Source organism: Cavia porcellus, unplaced genomic scaffold (assembly GCF_034190915.1).
Source record: "Cavia porcellus strain 051 isolate PalLab524CR breed Dunkin Hartley unplaced genomic scaffold, mCavPor4.1 scaffold_13, whole genome shotgun sequence".
NCBI lineage: Eukaryota > Metazoa > Chordata > Mammalia > Rodentia > Caviidae > Cavia > Cavia porcellus.
In genome coordinates this window covers 71,624,309-71,645,214 of record NW_026947496.1, presented here as the reverse complement: position 1 = coordinate 71,645,214, position 20,906 = coordinate 71,624,309, and the positions used below count along the sequence as shown (strand labels likewise).

Here is a 20,906-nt window from a genome sequence, read left to right as displayed (position 1 = left end):
ACCTTCCAGGACTGCCAGAATTGAAACGCAGAATTGCCCCTGACCTCCAGCCCACTGCCTCCTTCTCCAGAAAAGCTGCTTTTGGTTTCAGCCACCGCTCAGCAGCACTGCTTAGGGCGCTCTCAGAGGCTCCTGGTCTGTGTTGGATTGTTGGGACTCACTCAAGAGACCCCAGCTGTGCTGGCAGCTGCTGTTTCTCTGAGAGCCTCACTGTTGTCAGCCAGGTTTTTGTTGGCTTCTCTTTTCTTTCCCCTCCTCCCCCAGCTTTCTCATGCTCTATGGCCTGTTGGCTTTTGCTCAGGAAATAGGGTCCCTTACAGACTCTGCTTGCTCCAGGTGTGCAGATACATCCCACCAAATGGGTTCTGTCATTTGGTTTCTTTTGTCCATGTTATCTGAAGCTCAAACATCTGAACTGGTTGAGTGCCTCCAAAAGAAGGCTTTGAGGAATATGTTGGAGATATTGGAAGGATTTGGTTATCAGCAAGGCTTGGTAGAGGCTTGGTAGGTCTTAATGCAGAACTGCTTAGGATCACTTTCCTATGCTCATTTCTTAAAACCAAGGAAATAAAAGATTAATGAGTTCTATTTTAAGAGAATTTGTATGGTATGCCAAACAGCTTGTTAATGCACAAACATTGTCTATTTCATAGTTGTGATTTGCACTTGTATGTTGCTAGTTGAGGAATTTTGAAAGACTTACATATCCGGATGACACCTTAGACTTTATCTTTCAAGTTATAATTATACTAAAATATTAACAATATCTTTTTTGTGTGTTTTTCCCTTTTTTTCTAGAATATTTTCCTTCTTGGATATAGTAACTTTGTGCCGATGTGCACAGATTTCAAAGGTAGCGTATTCTCTAGATTTCTAATAAATACCAAGTTTCATTGGAATAAGGAGGAGTTTTAATTCAAATTAAGTGTTAAAATGTCATTAACTTTTGTATTATAATTTAATGTTATAATTTTGTAATTGAGTAACTTAATATGTTTTACTCAAGAGTAAAAGTTTAGAAACACAAAGGTTGCAAATAGAATTGTTTTTTTTTTTTTTTTTAGCAGACTCAGTAAAGTTTCCTCTTTCACCTCCACTCCTTGTTCTTTTTTCTCCTACTATCCAGGCTTGGAACATCTTAGCCCTAGATGGCAGCAACTGGCAAAGAATAGATCTTTTTAACTTTCAAACAGACGTAGAGGTAAGTTAGTTAATTTTGTCTAGAGGGCTTTTCAAACATAAGTAAATACTGTGTCTATCCTGCCTTTTTACTACATTTTAAATTTTTTTTCTTTTTTAGTGTATGTGCTGCCGAGGCAAGCACATAGTTTTTTTTTTGTGTGTGTGTGTGTGTGTTTTTTTTTTTTTCTTTTCAATGAGCGAGGTCTCACTATGTAGTTCAGGTTGGCTTTCGACTCACTATATAACCAAAGCTGGCCTTGAACTCATAGGAATCTTCCTGCCTCGGCCTCCCGAGTGTTAGGATATCAGCCATGTACCACTGAACCGAACCTGTATTTTAGATTTACTGTTAAAGGGTTTTGTTTTGTTTTGTTTTGTTTTGTTTTGAGACAGGATCTCACTTGGTAGTTCAGACTGGCCTCAAACTCAAAGCAATCCTCTTCCCTCAGCCCAAGAGTGCTAGGATTACAGGGGTATGTGCCACCATGCCCGAGTGTTAAAATGTTTAGGCAGAACAGAAGAGAAGAAAATCTGGACGATACTTGTGTATATCAAGACCAAATTCCCCTCGTCTTTTATTTTTGTGCTGTGTCAGTGATAGCTTTTCCCATTGTTCATGCTCATAATCTGAGTTTTACCACTCACCACTTGAAAGTCTTGCAGCTCTGTCCTTGACACTTAACCTTACATAGCCCTTTGTAGGAGATGTGAAAAATATTCACTGATCTGAATGACATGGAAATTGTGATCAGCATTAAGAATAGGGAAATGGCCTTAAGTACAGGCGTAGGACTGAGGCTCCAGCTTGGTTACTTATGCTATATATCTCTCAGGCCTCTGTTTAATTACCTGAAAAATAAAGAATCTTCAAAACCCTTTCTAATTCCAGAATTCTGCTGTATAAGGTGTGGTCAAAAAATATAGTATGTGTTTAAGACAAACATTTCTTCACTTTGAACATACTTATCCCATTGTTCTTGCCACTTCCTGCATCTTTAGTTGAGCTCTGTGGCTGCCTTGTGTCCTAAATTGATTCAAAACATTTATCTTTTGTGGGCATCTTGGCTTTGGGAAGACTCAGGAGTCACAGTGTCGGATCCAGTGAATGAGGTACACTGTGATGGCTTTATAAGTCTGCCTTTCCATTGGATGCCCTTGGCAGCAGTGCTATCATACTTTTCATCATATTGTGTAAAGGCACTCATGAAAGAGGACTTACAGAACTGTTTTAGAAAAATTATAAGAATGATGGGATAGGCGAATGTGTTCAAGGTAGTGTTGGGGGAGTGTTTTGAGGGGAATTAATGGCATTGTATCTTTTAATGTAATAAATGTTTAAAAATTTTAAACATTCAACATATATTTTGATCACCCCTTGTATTTATCTGGAAACATATGTTTGAATTTAAGAGTGGTAAACACAGGCAGATGAATAAAGTTTATCTTAAAGTAACTTTATGACATTCACAGCAGAGCTATAATTCCCTGTGTCTCATTGCTGGGTGACTTGAATCACTGGTGGTACATGTATGAGTATGCTATCAGGTAGCTTCAATTACTGGTGGTATAAATAGGTCTAATCATTGTTTTGTTCTTTTTTCTGCTAAAATTGTAGGACAGTCAGGCATGTACCTCTGATGGTTTGAGTGAGCAGAAACATGTTGATATTAAATACCATGTTTGTAATCAAAAAGGTTGAGAGTAATAAAAAGCATTGCACAGAATAGTTGCCAAAAGTGCTGATTTGAGGGTGTTGAGACACCAGTTTGTTCCTTCTCTAGTGTTAGTAAAACATTATTCCTTTCCCATTTAGCCGATTTATTTACTGCAGTCCATTTCAGTTGTTATTGTTGTATATATGTCAAATATTTTACTGCGGTACATATTTTGTGTCTTTTTTTTTAATAAGGAAATGGTTATGTTTAACAATCACATAAATCCAAGTGATTTCATCTTTCTTACTTAATTGGGCGGAACTGGAAGAACCAATGGCCTGTGGTGGAACCCCTCGCCCTTGCTGTGTGAAAGTCTGTGAAAGTCTGGTCTGTTTTAATCCAGTGAAGGCGCTATGTACAGCAAGTGCACAGCAAGCACTGTCTTTGAATTTCATGTTATTCTCCTGCTAGGTAGGCAGCATGAGAAAGTGATGGTTTGTTTAACTTCTCCCTCCAAGGGTCGAGTAGTGGAAAATATCTCAAAGCGATGTGGTGGATTCCTGAGGAAGCTCAGCTTGCGAGGCTGCATTGGTGTGGGGGATTCCTCCTTGAAGTAAGTGACACCCACATCTACCCACTCTGTCACAGGAGCTTGTAGCTGACGTTTTTGTGAGGAAAAAAAATAAATGAAGCATATCATAAGCTTTTTTCCATTCCTTTTGTGACAGTTTGTGTAGAGTAATAAGACAACTATGACTTGAATAATAGGTGAGCTCCACTGTGAGGGATGCAGACTTGGGACAGACTGCACCTGGCTGAGTGTCATTCATCTCCCCTGTCAAGCAGAGCAGTTACACTTCATGCACAGGACTGCTGTGAAGGTCACATGAAGCAACATGTGTGAAGTGCTTGGCACATAGTAATATTGTAATATGTGTACACCTCTTGCTGTTCCCTTCTTTACTTGCACATTTTCCTGATGTTGTATAACATTATACTATAAAAAAATACTTTCAAAAATTACTTTTCTGTAAGGTAGAATTTTGCTTACTCCTAATGGGACATGATTATTACATGCATTTTATTATAGTTAGCAGTATCCCTCCCTGGCCAACTAGATACAAATCTCTCCTTACTGAATAGCTTTTTTGGGGGGCGGGGGGGGGATTGAACTCACAACCTCACGCTTGCTAGGCAGAGCTGTATCACTGGCCCTGGATAGCTATTGGATGTTATCAAACCACTATTAAGAACATGTTCTTTAAGATTTTTGAAGATAGACTGCAGCCCTTCCAGGGGGAGAACCAGCAATAGCTCCTAAGATCCACGCCATGTTGGAACTTAGGACGCTGGGAAGCAAAGCAAGCACCTCCCTTCCCTGATGGGATTAAGGAGCACAGGAACAGAGGGACTGGTGCAAGATCCCAGTCAAAAGTTACTGAATTACAGAGGAAATAAGGAAAGTCCACAGCACCAGAGTGACTTCTTTCTTCTCCACAGCTAATCTCTTCTAAATTTCCCTGAAGAGGTGAAATTCTCCTATCCACTCATCTCACTGTAAACTCAGGAAATGTCGCAAAAAAAAAAAAAAAAGATTTTTGAAAATAGACAAGGTTAGAACCTTTATGTCCTTATTACAGTGGCCTCTAGTATTAGTTCTGAGTTTGGTTAGATTAGAATATGACCCTCGGAAGCTTAGACCAGACCTACATATTACCATAGTGTACATCCTCTGCAGACCTCCAGGAGGAGAGTGCTATACATAGCAAATGCAAACAGTAGGGTTTGTAACTCAAATATCTGCTACACCATTGCCGAGAAATTTAGCTCAGCATTTTTAAGGATCAAAACATTTTAAATGCTGTGGAACAAAGGATTTCATTCTTTTTAATTAAGAAATTTGGACCATTATACTAGATTTTTTTTTTTTTTTTTGCTGCTTCAGATTCTGTAAACCAATGAAATGAGTTGATTCCACCTTAAGAGAAGCTTAAATATAACAGTAGGTCCTAAGAAAATTTATTAACTACCATACTGTTTCATTAACTGCCACACTGTGATAATTACTTTAAATGTACAATAAGGTAATCTTTAAATTGGAAGTGGTCTTTTTTGTTGTTGTTGTTGTTGTTTTTTTCATTTTTCATTTTTATTGGTACCAGGGATCGAACTCACGACTGCTTGCTTGCAAGGCAGGCGCTTATGCCACTGAGCTAAATCCCCAGCCCCTAATTGGAAGTGGTCTTATACATAACAAATGAACAGAATTCCAAATTTTTGAAACAGGTGAAAAAAAATATATATTGCAGGGATATATATATATTTAAGAAAAAAATTATAATAACATAAATCTACTAATGGTTCCATTAAAGAAATTGAATGCAAAGATACAATATGTCAAGAGAAGATGTGAAATACAGGTTTTGTTTTTTTTTTTTTGGAAATCAGAATAAAACCTTATCTACTAGCAAAACAGTCTTTTGAATCCAGGAATGTTTACTGGTTTTAAGCAAAAATCTGTAATAATTGTTAACTATCTATGCATTTTTAAATGTGTAGAATACATTATCATGAGACGTAAATAAAGTCACAAAGTTATGATTTAGAAGAAATTTTATTGTTCCTTCAGTTGGTTTTTTTTCTCTTTTTTCGTTTTTATCGGTACCAGGGATTGAACTCATGACTGCCTGCTTGCAAGGCAGGCGCTTATGCCGCTGAGCCAAATCCCCAGCCCCATGTTCCTTCAGTTTTGTAAAGAAATATTTGGAACCAGCTTTAGCCTCTACTCACATGTTTTTTAATGTATTTATTTTATTTATTTATTTTTAATTTCAAAGAGATTAAAAGAAAATTAAACAATAAAAAACAAAATTATTTAGAATTTCAAAACAAGATATAAGGAATTAACAATGATCACTATATTGCATATTGTCATCTTTGAAATAGTTGCTCCAATTACAAGATACAGGCATGCAAAACAGATAAGCAATCACAGTTTCTTTCCATGAACTAATAGAATTAGTAGTATAATTATCTTAGATATCTTATGTATATATATTTATATATTTCCCTTCCTTTTCTCTCTCTCTCTTTTTAAAGAGGGTAAGATTAAACAGAACAAAACAGATCATAAGGAAAAAATTTTAAGAAACATGGATTTCAAAGCAAGTCCACTGGAGATCTTCACTGTCTATCTTATTGTCTCTAGTTTTCTTCCAAATACTTGTCCCCATCTTCACACACATTGAATACATACCGAACATTATAGAGCTAATCTGATCATACAGGATGATGAAGGCTTTTTAGGTCTTCGAGACCTGATTTTGGGGAAGTCAATAAATGACTGCCATAATGTCTCTCATTCTCTTCGTACCTTTACATTGCTGGAATTGAACATAAGGGACTAGACTAATATGTCTCTGAACAGTGAATAATAGTATTGCTAGATTTTGTATCATAATGCTACAGAATTAGCACTGGGTATCTTATGGTCTCTTCTTCAGAGTATCTGTTCATTACATCATGCATTATGTAATTAATCTGTTCCGATAAACTGTTTAGAAATTCTTCCCATATGTGAATCTCTACATGTATATCTATCCTTTCTGTATTATTGGGAAAAACAGATCATAACAAGACAACAAAACAAATTCCTAGAAAAGCACAAAATGAAAAAGACATATAAAACTACGATATTAGGTGATCTACAGTACTTACTATGCTTTCTCTTGTTGTTTTCAATAGAATTATCCACATTCTCAGACAAAATATAATTGAACATAGCATTACATAGCTATTATAATAAAAACACAACTTTGGAGACATTGTAGGACTTCAAAAGCAGTTAATAATCAAACCGGGATGGGTATCTTATTACATCTTGTCATCTTCAGAGTAGTTGCCTCTACTCTTAGACTTGATATTATCAAGCATACCAAATTTGAATAAAATCAGTCAAGGTAAAACAGCGGTCTTTAAAAAACAGCAGTCTAACAAACCAGCTTCAAATAAGATCAGTCATAGTAAGACAATGTAAGTAATACAGGGCTTCAGTTTAAGTTAATAGAAAAGTAAGGATAGTTACCATGGTATAGCCTGCTATTTTTGGGATAGCTGTCTGTGCCCTCACATCTAGTCTGAGTAGACACATTGGAAGAAAATATCAAACTAAACAGAGCGATACTGATACATTTTTAAGAATGCCCTCTGCCTTCCTTTTTTTAGGCAGTTCCTCACCTTTCCCTTTCTAAGGATGCTTTGTATATTTTGGGTCCCACTAGCTCCGTTAATTTTTAGATTAGGGGGTCAGTCCATTATCTATCTGAGTGGTGCTGAACCTTTTTACCTGAGCTTGATCTTGAGCTGTATTCCTTTACTTACTAAAGCCACGAGGTTTTCCTTCCTTCTAGCTGTGTAGTTCTACACTGCACAAAAGTGTCATAACTTTGCAACCTATCTGCGGCTGCTGGACAAGTTGTCCCTATTTCTCTCTGGTTCCCTGTCACATACAGCATTGTTTTCTCATCTTTGACTTTCAATTTATTAACTCTCTTTCAGGTTGAGTATATTTCCTATTCAGAGCATCTCGATGGATCCTGCCTCCTAATCTACTCTGCCTGTGTTTCTTTTTGTTAGTGTGTCAAGGCTATTTATATTAAAGATTAGAGCCCACCTTCTCTGCCTCATCCCTGCTGTTCTATTTTTCTGCTATTATTTGTCCACTTTTCTCCTTCATTCCACTGTCTGCCCCATTCATTGAGGCCTCCCTGCCACTGTTGCTGGAATCCTGGTATTTTTCCTCTCTCTCTCTAATGTCCTTTAGTATTTTTTGTAGTGTTGGATTGGTGGCCATGAACTCCTTGTCTTGGAAACATCTTGTTTCTCCATTAATTTTGAGAGAGAGTTCTTCAGGGTACATCAATATGGGTTGGAGCTTATTTTCTTTCAGGGCTTGGACTATTTCCCCCCAGGCTCTTCTCGATTTGATAGTTTGTGTTGATAAGTCTGTATTTTGATGATTTTTCCTTTTTGGTGATCTGCTTTTTTTCTCTGGCAGCTTTTTATATTCTGTTCTTGTGGTGGATTTCTGGGATCTTGATTATTATATGTCTGGGTGTAGATCTGTTTTAGTTGTAGTTGATTGGAGTTCTGTATGCCTCATTTATCTGGATATCATTTCTTTTTCCTATGTTTGGGAAGTTTATTTCTGTGAATAGCCTTTGTCTTTTTCGTTTTTTTTTTTTTTTTTTTAAATCGGTACCAGGGATCGAACTCACGACTGCCTGCTTGCAAGGCAGGCGCTTATGCCGCTGAGCTAAATCCCCAGCCCTGTGAATAGCCTTTGTAATTCATTTGTGGTTATTCCTGCTTCTTCGCTCACATTTTTTATTCTTATGTTATAGATCCTCTTGCCCTCTTCTAGCTTTTGAGTTATTACTTCCTGGTTCCTTGTTATTTTTAATAGGTCTTTTCTTTCATGATCACACATTGTAAATCTCTCTTCAAGTTTTGAAAGGCTAACTTTAGTTTCTGTCAAGGCATTTTACCTGATTTCAGTGGAGTTTTTAGTTGCCTGGTAATCTCTTTGGATCTGTTTCATGTATTCTAGATTTTGTTTATATTCTTTTTTTTTTTTTTTTTTTGTCATTTTCGTTTTTATTGGTACCAGGGATCGAACTCACGACTGCACACTTGCAAGGCAGGCGCTTATGCCGCTGAGCTAAATCCCTATCCCCTTGTTTATATTCTTCACCAAAGGTTTCTCTTCCTGTTCTGGGTTCCTCCATTCTTCCATCTGTTTTCTTGAGAGAGGCTTAGTATTTCTCTTAATTAATCTTTTTATATCTTGCCTCACTTGGATTAGAATTTCAGCTTTAAGTTTGTCTCTGAGGGCATGAAGGTATTTCTTTATGTCTGCTGATGTTGTGGCCAATATTGCATGATTGCTGCACTGATTCTCTTCTGTATGTACCTCTCCTGGGCTTATTTTCCCAGGGTCAGCCACTAGAGGTTTTCTCTTATTTTTTTTCTCTTGTCGTGTTTCTTTCAGACAGGTGTGTGGTGCCGGTCTCAGGCCCTTTCTGTATTGCCCACGGTTTTTCTGAAGCTTGCTGGCTGGGATCTTGCTGCCTTCTCCAGTTTGCTATTATCTGAGATGCAGGCTGGCCCCTCTCCTCTGAGCCAGTCAGCCAGTGAGTGCCTTCAGCAACTTAGGCTGTGCTGTGGGGGACATCACAGGGTCGAGACAGTTTCGTCCTTGACTATTGGGTCCCGACCAGGGCGTGACTCAGCCCAAGCTGATCCCACCAGTCCGCTCTGGCTGACTGATGCCACCTGGGCGCCGGGCTCTGCCCCACTCCAAGATGTCTTCCAACCGGCCACACCTACCACGGGACCCAATTTCCAGCACTCAGCAAGAATTAATGCAGTGCTCCACTCCACGCTGTGCCGTGTCCTCCCACCAAGGGCCCGGGACTCACCAACTCCCGTTATCATGGGCCGCAGCCTCAGCATGACACTGGATTGTGCGACTCCACAGTGCTCCCAGCACAGCCCTGGGACGGTCTCAGTGCGCGCCTCTGGCTCCAGCCCTGCACCCACATTTTTCCTTCTTTTTCCTATTTTTCTTTTTCCTTCAGTTTTCTCCTGGGGTCGTGAGAATCCCTCTCCACTCATCCAGCCCTCTCCATGTTGTCAAATTGCAGTGTCTGAGTTGTTTTTCCTAGAGAGGCTCTCTACCTCGCTACCTAGCAAGCTGCCATCTTCTTCCCTATCTCTCCTTCATTCTTCTTTTTTCCTGTCCCAGTTGTTCTTCCCTTTTAAGCAGTTTCTTTCCCTTTCACAATATCTATTGTACCTTTTGAATTTTATTTACACTTTCTGTTTCTTACACAAGGGAAACAATAGTGTGTATTATTTAGAGAAAGCAATTCATTTATAAACATCAGTTGATACTGTGGAAATTCCTTAAAAACATAGAACTAGAGATTCCATAGTATTTCTTGTGTTAGGGTCTTCCTGAAAGAATTAAAAACATCATACCACAGCAATACATGTACACTCATGTTTATAGCGGCACAGTTGTAATAGACAAATCTTGGAAACACCCCAAATGCCCATCTACTGGTGAATGCATAAAGATACTTGGTTTTTTAAAATACAGTGGCATACTACTCTGCCATAAAGAAGGATAAACTCAGGACAGTTTTAGGTAAATGGATGCACCTTATGCACTCTTAAGTGAAATAAATCAGATTACATGTATAAAGATCACATTGTTTCTCTGGTGTGAGAAAAAATGTAAATAAGGACCAAAATGTATAATAGGTATTGTACTATAATATAATTAATAATATAATATAATTATATATAATAATTATAATTATAAAAATATAACAGGAAGGAAATGTTTAACTAGGTAAGGGGACACATGAGGGAGAGGGGGGAAAGGAAAGAAAGGATAAGTTAAAAAATTAGAAAAGAAAAAAATGGAAATAAAGCTTTTGTAAATGGGGAGGGGAGAAAAAGTTGAAGGGGAAGGGGAAGTGAATGGGAGAAAAAAGAAACAATGTATCATGTACAGGGGTACAAATTCACAGTGATGGATGTGCTCATTATGTGTATTTAAAATGAACCGATAACATCTGATTGGAAAAGAAAAAAAATTTATCACTCAAGTAAAAGAAAGTTTTTTTAAATGAATAATTGTTGAGCCCTTATGAGAAAAGGTACTGACTTAGGAGTAGAGATGCAATAGCAAACCAAACAGATCAAAAGTAGAACTAATAGACCTTGGATACCATCTCTGTGGCTCCTTTTCATATATAGAAGTCCTATGGTAGTTTTTGTTTGTTGGTGGTACTGGCTATCGGACCCAGGACCTTCTCAATGAGCTACTACATCCTCAGCTTTGAAATTTTGACACAAGATCTTACTATGTCACTTAAACTACCCAGACTAGGCTTAAATTTGTGACCCTCCTGTCTCAACCTTGTCCTATAGGTAACAACTTTATTGAAATGTGATTGAGGCCGAATAGACTGGACACACTTAAGGTACATCATTTGGGAAGGTTTGCCATGTATGTGTGTGTACAGTCAGCCCTCCATATCCATGAATTTCACACCCATGTAATCATGACCACAGGTCAAAAACATAAACATGTGGGGCTGGGGATTTAGCTCAGCAGCATAAGCGCCTGCCTTGTAAGCAGGCAGTTGTGAGTTCGATCCCTGGTACCGATAAAAACGAAAAAGACAAAACAAACAAACAAACAAACAAACATGTATACTGCAAATCACTGTTTAAATAGTATTTACATTACAGTAGGTATTATAACAAATATAGAGATGGTTTAAAGGTCAGGAGAGGATGTTTATAAGTCATATGCAATATCATGTCCTTTTAGATAAAGGACTTGAGCATCCACAGATTTTGATATCTGCAGGGAAACCCTAGAGCCGGTTCCCACAGACCCTGATGGGTCGCTGGACTTTTGGTCTGATCCTCCCACTCACCATGACTGCCTTGTTATTTACCTGTGCTGTGTATGTTAATACCTCTTTCCCTTCCATTGTTAAATGCAGTCCATTGCACGGATCACAGCTATGCCTTGGATGATGATGAGTTACGACCCTAGAAGCCCATTTCAAGTTGGAAATATTGCCAAGTCGAATGTGCATTTAATGTACTTAACATACATCATAGCCCAGACTAACCTTAAATGTGTCACTACACTTACGTTAGCCTACAGCTGGGCAAAATCACCTACTGGAAAGTATATTCTATAATAAGTGTTGGTATCTCATGTAATTTGTTGAATTCCTATCTCCAAACAGTAGCAGCCACATAGGCATTACCCTGTAGAATTCAGTGGTTTATTCCAGTGGTCATGGCAGCAAATGTCATTGCCCCGCATCCCTGGAGGCAGTGTACTTCATAATGCTAACCAGGAAAAAGCCGAAATTCAAAATCCAAAGTATAGTTTCCAATTAGTATGTGTTGCTTTCATACTATCATAAGTCAAAAAAATTCTGTTAGAATATTTTAAGTTGAAGATTTACCAGTGTACTTATTTCTTTTTAAAATTATATTTATTTCTTTTTTATGTCTGTTCATGGACATTTGGATTTGTCCCAATATAGGTTGTTAGAAATAAAGCTAGTATGAAGCTGAGCCTTGTGGCGCACACCTTGGAATTCCAGAATTCTAGGAGGCTGAGGCAGGAGGATTGTAAATTCACACCCAGTCTGGACGATTTAGTAAATTCAAACCCAGTGTGGGCAACTTAATGACAGCAAAACCATGTTTCAAAATGAACAGGGGCTAGGGACATAGCTCGGTGTGAAAACCCTTAGGTTCAACAATTCCCAGTACTGCTAGATAGTTAAGCAAGGAAGCACATAAAGCTGCTATGAGTGTTTGTGTATGCTACACGCTTTCATGTCTCCTGGATAAATACCCGAGAGTTGAATAGCTAGATCATGTGGTAGACGCATGTTTAACTTTTAAAGAACTTCCAGACTGTTTCCCAAAGAGATTGCACCACTCTGTGTTCCCACCAGCAGTCTGTGATGCTTTGGGTTCTTCCTCATTCTTGTCACCATTTGGCAGGGTCAGTCTCTTTCAATTGTACTCTTTCACTAGGTGTGCACATTATAGAGTATTGCTTTAATTTTCTTTTTTTTTAATGGGTAAGATTACTTTCTTTACTGATGCAGGTTTCTTTTTAATGTATTTATTTGTTATCTGTATATCTTTGATGAAATATCTAGATTATTTTCTTAACCATTGACTTTTTTTGTCAGGTCATCTTTTTACTGAGTATTTTCTTAGTGCTTCTTAGCTAGCTGGGCACTGTGGTGCACCATGTTGATGACCTCAGGGTGCTGGTATGGACATTGCAGCCTGCAGACCGAATAGTTCCAGAAAGTGCCACATCTGTCAGGCAATCTCACCAGAAGTGACATTTCATCGTGTCTATATTTTTTTGTTTCTTCTGTCTCTCAGCGACTCCTCGGGGCTTTTATGATAAGGGCAGAGGCTGGAGGCGCTGCTTACACTCAGGTCTGTCTGTTTGCCCGTCCATTTCACTGTAGCCCTCAGACACATCCAGACACCAGGCGCCGTGGCGATTCATCACCTGCTGTTTTTGGTGACTGAAAGAGGGCTGGTCTTGGGGCAGGCAGATGAAGTGCCAGCCTTGCCACTGGTGCATCTCAGGTACATGATTTTGATCCTGTGCTCCCTCTCAGCATCCACATGGTAGAGGCAGCTGGCATCAGATGCACCTGGATTCGGGAAAGTGGAAGAAAGTTGCACTTTGGCCTATTCCTAGCCAATGCCTTAACTGTTGACTTTTGAGAGTTCTTAATAAGCCTTAGATAAAAGTTTTTTGTCAGACTTGTTTTATAAATGTTTGTTCCCAGTTTGTGGCTTAGTTTTTCATTTTTTTAACTGTCTTTTTTGAAGAGAAGTTTCTAATTTTTTTTTTGTCTTTTTCCTTTTTATGGGTCATGATCGAACTCATGACTGCCTGCTTGCAAGGCAGGCGCTTATGCCGCTGAGCTAAATCTCCAGCCCCCGAGAAGTTTCTAATTTTAAGGAAATTCAGTTTATCAATTTTTTCTTTCTTTCTTTCTTTTTGGTACTGGGAATCGAACTCAGGACCTTATGCTTGCCAAGCAGGCATTATGCTGCTGAGCTGTATCTCTGACCCTCAGTTTTCTCCTATGGATACTTCTTTTGGTATAAGAAATTGATGCCTGGGCTGGGGATTTAGCTCAGCAGCATAAGCAGCTGCCTTACAAGCAGGCGGTCGTGAGTTCGATCCCTGGTACCGATAAAAATGAAAAAGACAAAAAAAAAAAAAAAAAAGAAAGAAAAGAAATTGATGCCTAACCCAAGGTCATAAGAACTTTTTCCTAACTGTTGTGATTCAAGTCTGTGTTTATGTACAGTATAAAGTCTGTATTGAACCTTTTTTGACTTATGGATGTCCAGTTCTTCTAGCATAATTTCTTGAACATTCTTTCTCCAATGAATTGTTGGGTGTGTCTGTTGAAAATAAGTTGTTTTCTGCCATATATGAAACTATTTTTGTGTTCTCTATCTTACTACAAATGACCATGTCTTAGTAATTTCATAATGGCTTAAAATCACATAGTGTTAGTCTTCTAATTTATCTTTTCAAAGTACTTTGGCTACTGTAGTCCATTGCATTTTCCTGTGAATTATAGAATCAGCTTATCAATTTTTATAAAGTAGGATTGATTCAAATGATTTTGACTCTGTAGGTCAATTTGGGGAGAACTGATATCTGAACAATATTGAGTCTTCTAACCCATAAACACAATCTGTCTCTCTCAATATATTTAGTTCCTTTAAAGTGTCTCTCAGGCCAGGTATAGTGACACATACTTGTAATCCCAGCACTTAGGAGGCCAAAGAGAAAGTAAGTTTGAGGCTAACTTGACTACATAGCAAGACTGTCTTGAAAAATTTTTTTCTCAGCTTGTTTTGTACTTTTCAGTGTAGAAACTTTATATATACGTTGTCAAATTTACACCTTTGTGAACAGTATTTTCTATTTTAACTTTTAGTTCATTACTGAAGATACTATTGATCTTTGTAGGTTTTGGGAGGGTTGTTTGTTCTTTGGGGGGGGTGCTAAGGATTAACCCAGGGACATGCTAATCACATATTTTACTAGTCCTGTGTATTGCTCTTTTATCCTGCCACCTTGAAACTTCACTTACTAGTTTGAATAGCTTTTTTTCTTGAATCTTTTGGAGTTTCTATATAGATAATCATGTCACTCACAAATGAAAACAGTTTTGTTTTTTTCTTTGTTTCTAATTGATGTCTTTTACATTTTCCTTTGCCTGATTGTGCTGGTGAAATTGTCCAGTATCAAAAGTAGATATTCTGACCAAGTTTTTTTTTTTTTTTTTTTTTTTTTTTTTATTTCAGGGAACACATTCAGGTATAATATTAGCTATATATTATTTTGTAGATTTTCAAAAAATCGATAAAAGTTCCTTTGAGAATTTTGTTTTATTTTTAAGTTGAGAGTGAAATGAAGCTTAGATTTTGTTATACACTTTTTCTGATCTATATAGGTTTTCTTTTAGTTGGTTAGTATGATGAATTACATTAATTATTTAAACATTTTCCATCCATTGGATAGGCCCTACTTGAATCATGCACTATATGAAAGTAATAGTGGTCCTGTAAAATGAATTGGGAAGTAGTTCCTCTTAAGCATCCTAAAGAATTTTCAGTATGTGGAATTTTGTTTCCTTTGTTTGACACAATTCATCACTCAGGTCATCTGGGCTTGCCAATTTCTTTCTTTCTCTCTTTCTCCTTGGAGATGGGGTGGGGTTATCATTGAGAAATCTGTCATCATTATTATTTTTCCTGGACACTAACATGTTCCATGTCATTGTTCTCTGGCTGATTTCAGATTTTTCTCTGTTAGCTGGTTTGGGTCAGTTTGGTTGTGATAAGTCTTGCTGTATTTTTCTTCATATTTTTTGTGTTTAGGGCACTTTGAGTTCCTTGGATCTGGGGGTTTAGTTTCCATAAGGTTTAGAAAAACTGTGGCCACTATTTTCTTGAGATATGCCCCCCTTTGTCCTTTAACTCCTGCTTTTTAAGGACTCCAATTCTCATGTTTATTAGGGTGGTTAAAATGTCCCACAGTTCATTCATGTTCTGTTTTTTCTTCTCTGTATTTTAATTTGCGTAGTTTTTGTTGCTGTGTCTTCAAATTCACCAGTCTGCCACATTGAATCTGCTGTTAAGCCCATCGAATTTTCATCTTAGCCATTATGGTTTTCATATCTAAATTCTATTTATTTATTTATTTGCACCAGGAATCAAACTCAGGACTTATACTTGGCAGGCAGGCACTGTACTCTGAGCTATATCCTCAACCCTTATATCTAAATTTTAACCTGAGTCTTACTCCATGAAAATATGAAAACATTATAGTAATGCCTCAGTTCATGAATGTCTCTGTGAATAATTCAGTTCATGAACAGAAGCATTTGGCAAAATTTTGCTTCCATTTGCAGACTCCACAGTGGGTGTCTTAGTTACTTTATGCTCGTCGCTGAGACAAATACCTGAAGCCCAAGCTGGGAAAGGAAAGGTTTATTTCTTACAGTTTTTGGAGGTTTCAGTCCACACTCAGTTGGCTCCAAGACAGGCAGGCATGGCTGGACCGCAGTTCATGGCAGCTTCAAACAGTAAGCAGGAACCAGCAAAGAGCAAGATACACCTTCTTCCTGCCATTACATCACATCCTGGCTCCGCCCCTAAGTGGGTGGAGCACTAACACCATCAGTCTAAGCACTAGACAATGCAAATGCACAAATGCACAATGCAAACTCATGAGGCCTGGGGGACACAGACATAAACCATGACAGTGGGTGACGAAAATGGGTTCAGCCGTCGTCCCTGCATAGACATGAGTGGCCTTTTCCTCACTCTGACATGTGGTTGTGGCTCCCTCTAGTCACAGACAGATCTGTGCACACTCGCTGCAGTCACAGACAGATCTGTGCACACTCGCTGGGAAGCTACTATGTGTGCTTTTTAGCACATACAGTACTGTACATTATTATTCAGTCCAGCAATAGCTGCAAAGAAGTGCACAGCAAGAATGGTAAGAAGGAGATTTTGAAGAAAATAACCATTGAATCAAAGAAGGAAACTATAAAAAGCATGAGCATGGTATTTTTGTGTCTGTGATCTGGTTTCAGAGTACAGATAGTGAAGTAGATAATCGCAGCTATTTTTAAGAATAAAGATGTCGTCAACCAGACTTGATGGCACATGCCTGTAATCCCAGCATGTAATATAATCTCATATGCTTGTAATCCCAGCATTGGGAGGCTGAGGCAGGAGGATCATCTTAAGTTCAAGACCAGCGTGATCTACATAATGTTCAAGATGAACTGCACAGTGAGACCCTGTCACAAAAAACCAAAACACAAACAACGAAAAGCTATCCTAGTAGCTGATGTGGAATAACAGTGTTAACCAAGCAAAGGACACAATGCTGGAAGAGGTGGAAAAACAAAACATTTGTTAGTGTGATTAAATGAGGTACAGCTGGCAGGTGATAGAGTTGGTGAAACTATGATCTGTGAAATAGCCAGGAAATCACACAATGATTTACTGCCAGAAAACCTTCTACCAGTGCAACAAGTGATAAATTTAAAGGCAGAGGAGGGCTGGCTGGCCTGATGGTGCACATCTGTAATCCCAGCACCCAGGACATGGAGGCAGGAAGATCACTGCAAGTTCAAGGCCAGCCTGGGCTGCAGTGAGTTCAACCCCAGCCTGAACTACATAGTGAAACCTTATCTCAAAACAGCAGCAGCAGCAACAAAAACAACCAAAATATAAACCCAGTAGAGGGTGCTTTGATAAATTCCCCAACAGAAGTGGCATAACCATTGTGATAAGACATCATGAAGCTTCCAGTTCTGATAAGGCTGCTGCAGAAACCTACAAGAAAAAATTCATAGGATCCATGGAGACACAAGGACATGTTGCTCAGTAAGTGTTCACCTTCGATGAAAAGCACTCTTCTGGGAGAAGATGCCAAACGGAACTCATGTCTCACAGGAGGAAAAGGCACTACAAGGACACAAGCAAAAGCAAGCACCAACCCGAGGATTAAGCCACTGGTACACCATTCCCAAAAGGATAGTTCTTTTCAGATCTTGTCTGGCATACAACCCTGGTTCAGTCTCAGCATTGAAAAAAAAAATTTTTGTTAGGTTGGACCAAAGCAGCGGTTAGTCTAGGGCAGTGGTGGAAAACTGCGGCATGCACGCCACAGTGGCTTGCAGAGCCCTCTGACAGCGCACAAGCCAAGTCAGGCCAGCGTCACCCCCGTATAGAGAGCAGTGCAACCATTCCCCTTCCAGTGAAAAGCTGTTTGTATTACTGAAAGCTCTGTGATTATGTTTTTCTTTTGAGAAAAAGGACGTTAATGTGTGAGTTGTTTTTTTCTAAATTAAAACCTCAGGTTTGATTGCAGTATTGGCACTGTGCAATGAACGAATGGTTTGGGGTTGTAGTTTGGGCACTCAGTCTCTAACAGGTTTGCCCTTACTTAGGGATAGTAGTCTCCTACTCTTAAAGGAAGACTGTCTCAGAACTCCCCAAAGTTCCATGAATTATGTAGTTTACTGGGCTCTTCACCCTGGGTGAGCTCTGCTGTGGTTCCCTCCAGGACTTTCAGCTGGTTCTTTCTCCAGCCGTGGGAAGGTTCCTCACATGTAGCACTGGCAGCACTCTGCTGAGTTTCTCAGAGGATAACTCATACAAATCCTGGGGTTCTCTTTGTGATGTGTTCTCTATTCTAGCCAGTATGGTCTTCCTAGATTTCAGCTCTGTCTACCCATATCAGAGTCCATCAGGCTCCAATTTGGTCCCCCACTCCCTGCACTTTGCAGGTCAGGAGTAGTTAAGGCAACATCTGCTCCAAGGCCAGGATTTAGAGGCCATGGGTAGTGCATTCTGTAAGATACTTGCAAGCCTATATTTCAGGAAGATGCAAGTGACCTGAGCCAGTTCTTACTGAATGTGTTAAGTAAGTCAGTAAATGGTCAGTAAAGGATGCCTAATTTGCTACCAGCCCACAGATCATTATAGAAGTTGTTCTTCATGACTTGGTATCCTCATCAATGAATCAAATTGCTGATCCCTCTCAGTGGCCAGGGAAAGTTCCCAGGGTAACCAGTGACAACATGGCACAGTACAAGAAAGATTTACTCCCGAAGCAGATGGATCAGAAAGCTAAAGCCTCAAAGAGAGAAAAAAATATGGTGGATAGATAACAACAGGCTACAGAGACTCTCTGAGATAGTCAACTTAGATTCCAAAAATAATACAGTGTGGGGAGTCCCAAATAGAGGGAGATACACCCTCCCAACCCAGGAACAAACTAAGCTGAGAGAAACCAATTAAAAATACAGTCTGGGTGCTACAATTGGAATAGCTACAGTCTCTCGGTGCTGCCGCTTGAATTCACTGCTTGAACTTGCTGCTGCTGCTGTGCTTGAATTGGCATGACCAGGATAGCCCACCAGTTTCAACTCACTGGAAACAGTGAGTCGGCGAACCAAATTGAGAGCAGAGCTGGCAGGAAGCCTGCATTGACCTGCGGTGAGTGCTGGGCGAAAAAACCCTTCCATAGAGAAGGGGAAGCCCCAACAGATGACATTCTGGGACCAGGCAGACTGGCCAGAACAAGGGGCTGCAGTGACTTCAGTCAGCTATTCCTTTCTCAAGCCAGATTGGTGGGAAACGCTTGACCTGGGCCACACCCCGGACTGAGAAGAGCATGGGGTGAAATAATCCAAGCCTTGAAAGAAAATAACCTCCAGACCAGATTGATGTATCCTGCACAATTGTCCCTAGAAATTAATGGAGAAACAAGATGTTTCCAAGATAAAGAGGAACTGGGGGAATTCGCAATCACCAATCCAACTCTACACAGAATACTACAGGACATTCTAAAGAGAGAGAAAAGCACCAGGATTTCAGGAACAGTGGCAGAGAGGCCCCATGAATGGAGCAAAAAGTGAAATGAAGAAGACAAACAGATAACTAATGATGGAAAAAGAGCACAACAGAAATGAAGCAGAGAAGGTTGCATATAATTTCTAATATACATGGCCTAGATGCCTAACTTAAGGGAAAAAAGAGAGAATCACAGGCAGAGTGGATCAAGATGTAGGGTCCACCAAGATGTTCTTTATAGGAAATATAATTAGCCTGAAGAAGGGTATATGGACCAAAATCAAATATGAGAAAACAGAACTCAATGTGATGGAGAACCAGAGAGTAATAGGGGTAACTGGACCAGTATTTATGGATAGGTTGAAAAGACATGCTTTAATAAGTGAAGAAATACAACTAGAGATCAAGTCCAGGAGTGAGAAAGTTCGGAAACACTTAGATAAAAATCAGGTTGCCCCCCCCAATATAAAACTGAGAGTGTTGGGGAAACCCAAAAATACACAGTACATCCTGGGGGAGTGAAAAGGGAAGAATCGTCTTTAAAAAGACATCAGAAGACATTGCTAATAGTGTATCAGGAATTAAAACCCTTATTACTCGCACCACTCTGCTTGGATGGAACTCTTCTGTCTCAGTTTGTATACAAGCACTGGATCTGAGGGCAGAGACACCTGTCTTGAAGATACCAGGATATAGCACACTGGTCATCTTTAATTTCCTGTTAACTTAATCTGGATACCTGTATGACTTACACTGTTGTATCATGACTGATTATAGTTAAATCTGATATGTTTGGTTGCTGCTTATTATTGACAGATTTTATTCAAAACTGTTAGGTTGATGGTATCAAATTTAAGAGTATAGACAACTATACTGAAAATGACAGTGATTCACTATGATACCCATTCTGATTTGATTACTACCTGTTTTTGTAGCTCTACACTATCTACAATATTGTATTTCTATTCTGTTACGTACTGATATATTCAATTATACTTTATCTGAAGATACAGCCAATTCTGTTGATAATAAGAGACAGCACAGTGACCGGCAGTTTTATATGTCTTTTTAGTTTTATGTGTCTATAGGAATATGTTTTGTTCTATCCTGCTTTGTTCTGTTTCTCCCTCTATATAGAAAGGATAGAAATACTTGTTAAGACTCATGCTTGTGTAAAACCTATAAACAGTTTATGAGAACTGATCTTATGACATATGATGAAATGGACAAATACTTTGAAGGAAAAAAAGGGGCACTGCAGTACCCAGTGCTGATTCTGGAGTGTTATGATGTGAAATCCAGCAATACCATTATCTTTGTTCAGAAAGATTTTAATCTGCTATATTTTGTTTGGTCTCAACATAAATGAAGATATGAATAAATGGATACATGTCTAAGTGTATAGGATTGATAGCCATGTTACTTAGTTTTTGTTGGAAAGTTGAACAGAACTGTTTGCAGTCTCCCTGGTTGAATTCCCATTTATATGTTCCACTTTTGTATCTTGAACAATTATTTGTGGGG

At 38.9% G+C, this 20,906-nt stretch overlaps 1 protein-coding gene across 6 annotated transcripts in view; it reads left to right on the top strand.

Moving 5' to 3' along the window:
- Fbxl2 (F-box and leucine rich repeat protein 2) overlaps nt 1–20,906 on the top strand; it is an 82,478-nt gene that overhangs the window by 44,879 nt on the left and 16,693 nt on the right. For 5 of the 6 annotated variants that reach the window (XM_003473395.5, XM_063260437.1, XM_063260436.1 and 2 more), the window contains 3 exons: nt 799–853; nt 1,127–1,201; nt 3,356–3,450. In XM_003473395.5, the coding sequence (XP_003473443.2) occupies nt 799–853; nt 1,127–1,201; nt 3,356–3,450 (225 nt within the window). The remainder of the gene's footprint in view (nt 1–798; nt 854–1,126; nt 1,202–3,355; nt 3,451–20,906) is intronic. The other variant, XM_063260438.1, reaches the window with a different exon arrangement.